Source organism: Neolamprologus brichardi, chromosome 16 (assembly GCF_056152115.1).
Source record: "Neolamprologus brichardi isolate AB-2024 chromosome 16, ASM5615211v1, whole genome shotgun sequence".
NCBI classification, from domain to species: Eukaryota; Metazoa; Chordata; class Actinopteri; order Cichliformes; family Cichlidae; genus Neolamprologus; species Neolamprologus brichardi.
This window is the reverse complement of record NC_142119.1, coordinates 13,688,011-13,697,457: the sequence shown is the minus strand read 5'-3', so window position 1 is coordinate 13,697,457 and position 9,447 is coordinate 13,688,011. Positions and strand designations below refer to the sequence as shown.

The 9,447-nt window shown below is 45.9% G+C and overlaps 1 protein-coding gene across 1 annotated transcript in view; it reads left to right on the top strand.

The window, feature by feature from the left end:
• Window positions 1-758: 758 nt before the first annotated feature.
• itgb5 (integrin, beta 5) overlaps window positions 759-9,447 on the top strand; it is a 47,670-nt gene continuing 38,981 nt past the window's right edge. Inside the window, exons 1-5 of the mRNA XM_006805780.3 lie at window positions 759-1,444; window positions 2,160-2,245; window positions 2,410-2,617; window positions 2,735-2,984; window positions 3,637-3,805. Of these exons, the coding sequence (XP_006805843.1) occupies window positions 1,366-1,444; window positions 2,160-2,245; window positions 2,410-2,617; window positions 2,735-2,984; window positions 3,637-3,805 (792 nt within the window). The 5' untranslated portion in view covers window positions 759-1,365. The remainder of the gene's footprint in view (window positions 1,445-2,159; window positions 2,246-2,409; window positions 2,618-2,734; window positions 2,985-3,636; window positions 3,806-9,447) is intronic.

Below are 9,447 nucleotides of genomic sequence, written 5' to 3'. Positions count from 1 at the left end.
CCTCCAAGAAACAGGCCGCTTGTTGTGTTTGGCAGGATTTAATGATGAAAATAAATTCTCTCTCTCTCTTTTTTGTAAAACTGTACAAAGAAAAGGAATACAAAATACACAATGAAGACATGTTCCATTACACTGGAGAATAACATTGCTCTAGTGAAAAACACAAGACCACAGACGAAGCATCTGCTGAAAACATACAAGCATCTACCTGCCTCCATATAATTTGACTCAAAACTTACTAATACACATTAAATGTATAGGAACTTACGGATGAAGCCGATATTGTGGACTTTAACACCAGGATTGCAGAGATTGCCATCAGATTACAAATGCTGTCACTGCAGCAGCTAAAGAGCACACTACTTCCTGTAGACCACTTCCTCTACAAAAAAGACATTCTGCTTAGTTACCACTAGGTGGTAGTAACACTTCTTAAACAACTATAATATGTCCGTTCCATGACAACCATATTTTCTAGTCTTTGGCTTGGAAGGAAGTTGGTTTGGAAACATATTTGACGGTGCTTTATCTTCTGCTTTGAGTTTGTGTGGGAGCCCCGTCAAAAACCTGTCCTTTATGGTAGCAATGTCCAAGCCTTTTGTTTGTTTGTTTGTTTTTAAGTCATTAATTGCTCTGCGCCCCCCTAGGGGGCGCGCCCCACACTTTGGGAACCTCTGGTATACCAGAATAGGATTATGACAAGAGCAGTGTTTCCTTGTCGATGCCTCCCATCTGGGGCTTTCTGTGCATTCACCGCTAGATGTCCCCACGTGGTCGACATAATGTGGTACCGACAACTCCAAAAGGCACGAACGGGTTAAAGCAATCCCTGGCAGGGAGTGGGCGGAGATTCCAGCTGGAAGCAAACCGAGAAACCAATGCTCAAATCTGGAAAGGAAAATCACAGTTGAGCGCAGTTTTTGTTCATCTAATTTGGGACGGGATTTTTTCCTCTTTTAGCGATCTTTGGGTGGGTTTGAAACGAGAGGTGCTATGAAGCAGAAGTGTGAGAGCAGTTGTCAGCTGAGGACAGAGTAGACGTGGAAGGCTACAGAGGCGTCAGACACCGAAGCCTGAGTTAAGAGAGCAGATCAACAGGACGGTGCAGAGCGCTGACTCTCACACTTGAAGACAATGGAACTGCTGTCCCTCACCTCACACGGATCATTCACTGTGATGAGCCCCAAACCCGCGTGTCTGTGGATGTGAAATGGTCTAAACACGCCACACTGTTTTGATTTGCACGGATCAGCTGGACTTATTCTGGTGAGCGCGCTGATGGGAGAGTAACACGGTGCCATCGGTTCCTGAAGAGATACGAAGCCGGTGTTTCCCTAAGCCTTTAAAAACACCCACAGGGACACCATGTGGAGCCTCGGGACGTGGATGTTGCAGGCGGCTCTGTGCTGCGTGCTTCTGCAAACAGTGCTGCCCAGCGCCAGAGGTAGGACGCAGGACTGTCTTCTTCCCAGCACAAATCACTGCCTGTTTTTGCAGCGGCCGTTGGGTTGTGTTTGGATCACACACGCGGAGCTCCTCGAAAAAACACTGCGAAGCCTCTGACAGTGATAAACGAAAGGACTACAGGCCCTAGGATAGATAAGGATTATTTTTTAACTGTGAATCATGCAAAGCTACTGTGGAAATAAGATTGGAGCAAGATACGATTTTTTTTTGTTATTTATTCCCCATTCAGTGCCAAGGAAATCAACCATATGTCACGCTTACCTTTGAATGGCCACACAGTCAGTCAGACAAATGTTTGAAACTATTGATAAATTTAAGAGCTCACCAAGGCCATGATCACTCCAGCTGATGTTCAGCTGCTAAATCAGAGCCTCCATGATTTCATATGAACAAGCAACATGTTAAGAATATTGGCTGAGATTTTCATATCAGGTTTTTTTTTACATCCCCAAAAATCAATGTTTGCATCAGCCTCCAAATTCTGTACTCAGAGTTATTCTAATAAATATGGAAAAGATGGAAATGAGCATCACAGGTCCTGTTTAATCTTTGACCAAATATAGGCTGCATTATTATTAGTTTTTTTTAACCTTAGGGTCTGTTTCCTTGGTCATTAATTTGAAATAGAAGTGCAACCGTGATAGGGATGAAAGTCGAAATCTAGCCTCTGCTCTGTTCCCGTCCTCCCTCAGGTCTCAACATGTGCATGAGTGGCAGTGCTACTTCCTGTGAAGAATGCCTCCTGATTCACCCCAGTTGCGCCTGGTGCGCACAAGAGGTATGGCTTAGTTGATCGATTATTTTCATCATGTACATTTACTTGTACAGGTCCAGTGAAGTGCGGGATGCATTCAGCACTTTTCACTTTTTTTTTTTTTTTTTGACCTTTTGGAAGCAGTATGAGTAATCAGGAATCTGAGATTTGTTGCTTTCTATATGCAGGATTTTGGAAGGGGGCGCAGTCTGACATCACGGTGTGACTTTAGTCAAAACCTGTTGAAGAGAGGCTGTGACAAACACTTCATTGAATACCCAACCAGCAGCATCAATGTCCTGCAGAACATACCCCTAAGTTCAAAAGGTTCTGGGTCAACCCAGTATGATGTGGTCCAGATTATGCCACAGAAGATCTCTCTCAGCCTGCGACCCGGTAAGAATCATAAACATTTCATATTTAGGATATGGGATAACCTTGGAACATTAAAAAAAAAAAGTAATAAAAGCATCTCTTATAAATAATGCAAAGCTCACTGATTTTTTCATGCAGGAGACCAGACGTGGTTCAGCCTGCAAGTGCGGCAGGTGGAGGACTACCCGGTGGATCTCTACTACCTGATGGACCTCTCTCTTTCAATGAAAGATGATCTGGACACCATTCGCAACCTGGGCACTAAGCTAGCCCACGAGATGGGCAAGCTCACCAGCAATTTCAGGCTAGGCTTCGGCTCATTTGTGGACAAAAACATGTCCCCGTTCTCCTACATGGCACCAAAGTACCAGGAGAATCCATGCGATGGGTAGGTGGTAGCAAAAGAATTGAGCTCAATAGCTGTAGGTGAAAGAGATTTACTTTGTGGCCACACTCTGTTTTTGCACCTTTCTGAATCGTGTACTCTGCATCTGTGAGAATGAGTTTTTTTTCTTAATATTTAGAAGGCAGATGGAATAATGTAGTTCTTAAAAATGGCCCTAGTACTCCCACTGTCCCCTGGGGCTGGTGATGCAGGCGAACTGAAAGGGAGCAGAAGTGAAAGAGTAGAGAAAGCTGTGGTACACAATGTTTGCCCTGGAGGTGCGGCTAACTCTGTGCGCATCACTTCCCATTTAGGTTATGGCCTGGGCTCTGTGTGTGTGCCATGTTTAGATATTTTTGTGAGTGTGTGTTTGTGCATCAGTCACAAACAATAAGGCACTTCAGGGAAAAACTAAAGCGATTCCTGCTAAAAGATCTCCCTTCTTTCATAGCTATCCCATTCACTACATTAGAAACAGTCTACAAGTACTGTATATGAAGTGAATCATAAGATACGCCATATTTAACATTTAAGCTTCAACACAAACAAACCGTCAGAGCCAGGATTTATGCCTTTAAAGACACTTATTGTGTTTTTTAATTTCCAAAAATGTAAATAAAATCCTAACATGCAGTGTGTCTGTCACCCTGCACAGGTACAAGCTGTTTCCCAACTGTGTCCCCAGCTTCGGTTTCCGCCACATCCTCTCGCTGACTGACAAAGTGGACCGTTTTAACGAGGAGGTGCAGAAGCAGATGGTATCTCGCAATAGAGACGCACCGGAGGGCGGCTTCGACGCCATCCTTCAGGCTGCTGTTTGTAAGGTGATGATCTTTTTTCTAGTAGATGTTTCCATTCGCCCACCCCTTCTGTTCATTTATGACTTGATACTTTTATTATTGGACTAGCTTACACGTAAGCTTTCCTTTACATGCAGTTAAATGTTTTGCTTGTATTCATTTGGCTTATGGTGTAAACTGTATGCAATAACCTGAAGGAAGAGAGGATTATTATTATTATTATTATTATTATTGAGCAGTATTAGATGTATCCAGGACTTCATAATTTCTTTTGTACATGTGCTCAGAGGTTGTTCTATGTTTGTAGAATATGAAATAATCAATGAAACTCACATTTGTGTGAACTGTTTACGCTAAGATTGCATGTGTTCTGTTTGTGAAGGAGGCCTTTTTTTAGTAGCAAAATCCAACCATGTCTTTGTTCTGTGTGAAGCTGATGTCCCTGGAGAGAGCCCACACAGGCATGGGGAGAACATGCCTGTGTGGGCTCTCTCTGCACAGAGAAGTCTCTGAGCTTGGCCGGGAGTCGGTCCTGATGTTAGTGATATTAGTGAACTCAGTTTCTGTTTTACTGTAGCTAGTCTTGCAATTGTTGACTTTGGCAGTGAAAGAAACACATGTAGGCTATGCACTTGTGAGTTAGCATAAACATCACATTGTTTGTATTTGGAGGGGAAGAAAAAGTTGTCCTTCACACATTAGTCCACAGGCGTTTAGATGCTACTGAGAGTCAGGGAGGTCAAATGTTGGGGAGTTGCACTACAACCAGCTCAGTGTTCAATACAAAGTAAAAAAGTTTCATAAAGTATGTTTGAGTAGTCTTCTATTGCACCCTTTGAAGATTTATTTGTTCACAGTTGGTAAAAGGTCTGAGGGACAGCTCCTGTGAGAGCAGCTCCTATGACAGGCATCCTGCCTATTTGCTTGTTAATTAAAAACATCGGGGGTGGAGATGACAGGAAGTACAGTCTGGTGCAGCTGGTTAAACATGAGGATGAGTACCTTGCGGGCCCAGTCATATCCCCGTGTTCCTCTTCCAGTTTAATTACTTCTAAAGGAGGACCATGACTCCTTCCAGTTGGCTCCTGTGTTGTAATTTACTTAATTTGCACCGTTTTAGGCCACCAGTGGTCATTTATCAGTCTCACTCACTGATGCCGGGCTCACACTGCGATTTTGTCAGTCGCGCGATTCAGCTCCTGCTCAAACTGTACGATTGACTCGCAGGGGTTAGAAGTTCGTAGGTCCCGATGCAGGGTCTCACATTACACGACCCGATGCTCTGATGCGACCCGAGTGCTCACACTGTGCGTCCATAAAATGAAGGTTATAACAGAAATTCTGTCGTTCGCTCCCCCTCTGTCTTTCACTCACACAGACACGCACACCACCGCCATCAACTTTGCTAAATTGCTAATGAAAAACATTGATCAGGCAGCTGTGATTGAGCAGCAATGTCCATCCAACTATTTTCACGGTTGTTGTGGTCATGATAATTTTGTGAGGCCACATCGAAAAGGCTCGGATGAGCTTTCCAAAGTTCTACAAGTGCCTTCATCACGTGTGTCCAGATCACACGCTGCACTGCCGTGCTGCGCCGTCTTTTTCGCCGACTTTTGTGTTTGCGCGTGCGCGGTGTGAGAAACTGCGGCGACACCCTCACGACCAAGCGACCAAGGTGTTAATTGCTTCTCGTTACCCCACGTATACACGTATATGTCGATGCACGACGCACGATGAAGGCCAAAATCGGGCCGATCGCCAAAACGGTCGCACGACTCAAAAATCGGCTCAAAATTGGCCAAAAATCGCACAGTGTGAGCCCGGCATGAGGCAGTTTTTTATTTAGGTTTTTATTTACAAGCAGCATAAATGCTTCCTCTTCTACAGTACATCCACAATAACAGGAAAGGCCACCCATCACACACCTAGATGTAGATATCAGTCTTATGACACAGCTGTGGTTCATCTTCAGAGAGGCCTCTGATAGGTGCGTCCACGGTTCTATTGTGCACTGCACAGGGCAAAAAAAATGCCGAGCCCTCTTTTCTCATTGGTTGAAAAGCTGTTTTCACGCATCAGTCAGCACTCTGTCAGCATTCTCGGTGCCCCCGCCTGTTGTTTCCTGTTGATAAAAGCAGAGAAAAGTCTGGCTTGTTGTACAGTAGTGGACTTGGAGCACATGAGCTGTGTATCATTGCTAAGCTTTACCAGACTATCAAAGAGTCAGCATCATGTGATTCAGACGTGGGTCACTTGTTCTTCGTGACAATGGAGTTGGAAGATGCGGAGTGAAAACTGACATCCAGCTCAAAACTCCTCTGACGTTTTTCTAATTTCTCTGCACCAACACTTAAATAAGAATCACTGACGCATAAAAAGGCATCTAACTCGAGGGATGTAGGCCCTTTTCAGCTGTAGCTCAGAGGCATAATGGCCATATTATGGCTGCAATTGGCAGCTTGGTATATCTCGGCATGTTTTGCATTGCGTCCCTTTTAAAAAAAAAAAAAAAAAGAAAAAAACAAAAAAAGAAGAAGAAGCAAAAGAAGCTGACTGAAGGTCAAAACAATCTAGAGCAAATGAACACTATCTGAAAATCATGTTTTTAAGAAATAGGAAAAACACTGTCTGCTGAAGCCTCCTCAGGGCTATATAGTCTCAAAAAGCAGTTATTATTAAGTAGGAAAATGGCCACAAAAGCTAAAACCATGTTGTACCTCTCTGTAAAGATGTACATTTTAACATGGGGGGTCTGTGGGGATCATTGGACTCAGTCCCATTAGAGGAATGGCTCAGCCCTGGCGCAGGGGGCCTCTTGTGCATCGGCCTAACCGGGGGGCTCTTGAACCGGCAGGGAGGTTGTTCCATCTTTGCAGGAGTCCACTCTGCAGGTGGGGGAGAGACATAGGAGAGGTGGAGAATAAACTTAACCTGGGTGTCTGTGTCTTGTGTAGTCTGGGAGATGATTGAATGTTGGGGTGGGTACAGTTTCCTCTGCGGTGGGGTGGGGTGGGCTGCCCCGGGTCCTGTGGGGCTTGGCGGTGCTGCTGCCGTAGGCCCCGGTCTGGATGGGCCTGGGCTCCCTTGCCTTGGTGGATACCAGAGGACGGGGGTGCATATTGGGGTCAGCGGGGGAGCTGGCCCTAGGGAGGGACACCCTCCCCTCCCTTCTTTTCCTCCCCATCCCCGGCTGCCTCCCTCTTCCCGCTCCACCACACCCACCCACACAGGTAGGGCTTTGGGGTGCGGGTGTGTCACCAGGGTGCAGGGGAGACATTCCCCCCCCTCTGTCCTCTTCTGGCCACCTGTGCCTCAATTTTATCTCACAACTTAGACATCCACATTACTTACACTCTCATAACACACACACATATATATATATACAGTGGGGCAAAAAAGTATTTAGTCAGCCACCGATTGTGCAAGTTCCCCCACTTAAAATGATGACAGAGGTCAGTAATTTGCACCAGAGGTACACTTCAACTGTGAGAGACAGAATGTGAAAAAAAAATCCATGAATTCACATGGTAGGATTTGTAAAGAATTTATTCGTAAATCAGGGTGGAAAATAAGTATTTGATCACCTCAAACAAGGAAAATCCCTGGCTCTCACAGACCTGTAACGTCTTCTGTAAGAAGCTTTTCTGTCCCCCACTCGTTACCTGTATGAATGGCACCTGTTTGACCTCATCATCTGTATAAAAGACACCTGTCCACAGCCTCAACCAGTCAGACTCCAAACTCCGCCATGGCCAAGACCAAAGAGCTTTCGAAGGACACCAGGAAAAGAATTGTAGACCTGCACCAGACTGGGAAGAGTGAATCTACAATAGGCAAGCAGCTTGGTGTGAAAAAATCAACTGTGGGAGCAATCATCAGAAAATGGAAGACATACAAGACCACTGATAATCTCCCTCGATCTGGGGCTCCACGCAAGATCTCATCCCGTGGGGTCAAAATGATCATGAGAACGGTGAGCAAAGATCCCAGAACCACACGGGGGGACCTGGTGAATGACCTGCAGAGAGCTGGGACCAAAGTAACAAAGGTCACCATCAGTAACACACTACAACGGCAGGGAATCAAATCCCGCAGTGCCAGACGTGTTCCGCTGCTGAAGCCAGTGCATGTCCAGGCCCGTCTGAAGTTTGCCAGAGATCACATGGATGATACAGCAGAGGATTGGGAGAATGTCATGTGGTCAGATGAAACCAAAGTAGAACTTTTTGGTATAAACTCAACTCGTCGTGTTTGGAGGAAGAAGAATACTGAGTTGCATCCCAAGAACACCATACCTACTGTGAAGCATAGGGGTGGAAACATCATGCTATGGGGCTGTTTTTCTGCCAAGGGGACAGGACGACTGATCCGTGTTAAGGACAGAATGAATGGGGCCAAGTATCGTGAGATTTTGAGCCAAAACCTCCTTCCATCAGTGAGAACTTTGAAGATGAAACGAGGCTGGGTCTTCCAACATGACAATGATCCAAAACACACCGCCCGGGCAACAAAGGAGTGGCTCCGTAAGAAGCATTTGAAAGTCCTGGAGTGGCCTAGCCAGTCTCCAGACCTCAACCCCATAGAAAATCTGTGGCGGGAGTTGAAAGTCCGTGTTGCTCGGCGACAGCCCCAAAACATCACTGCTCTTGAGAAGATTTGCATGGAGGAATCGGCCAAAATACCAGCTACTGTGTGTGCAAACCTGGTAAAGACCTATAGTAAACGTTTGACCTCTGTTATTGCCAACAAAGGTTATGTTACAAGGTATTGAGTTGTATTTTTGTTATTGACCAAATACTTATTTTCCACCCTGATTTACGAATAAATTCTTTACAAATTCTACCATGTGAATTCATGAATTTTTTTTTCACATTCTGTCTCTCACAGTTGAAGTGTACCTCTGGTGCAAATTACTGACCTCTGTCATCATTTTAAGTGGGGGAACTTGCACAATCGGTGGCTGACTAAATACTTTTTTGCCCCACTGTATATAGGGCCTTGAGGGTGGGCACGTTAACGGCGTCCAGTAGACGGTCTGTGTATTCAAACCTACCTCTGGCGCCGGTGCCCACCTCTCAATTTTAAATCCATGTAGACATTGAGGGTTCTCGGGAGGGGCCGTGCTAACACCTGCTGCTCTCTGGCAGCAGCACCATGCTCTCCCTTGTTTTAAATACACTTTAGAGCAACACGCAGCAACACTACACTTGAGCGGGAGGAGGGAGGTATGGGGTCTTAACACACCCCCGTTCTCTGCTAGCCATCGGGGCGGGGGGGCTGGGAAGAGATGCTGGCTGTCCGATTGGCCTCCCTGCTGCTGCGGAGCCTGGGGCGGTCTGCTTGCCTCCACCCCGGAGGGAAGGGTAACATCTCTTGGGTCTGGGTGCCGTTTCCATCTCTGGGGGTGGATACCTGGACCCGGGGTATAGAGTATGTTTGGGGAGTGTGATTGTGTGTACATGTCCATTTACGTTTATTCCTACGTTGGGTGAGTGCTGAGTGTTTGTATATGTGTGCATGAGGGTGGGAATGCATGTCTGTGTCTGTGTATGCCTGTTTGTCTGTGTCTATATGTCAGGTCGGGTCTTAGACTCCACCTCTCTGGGAACTCCAAGGCCCTCCAAAGTGTGGAGGCCTATCTCCCCTCACCACACTCCCTGCCG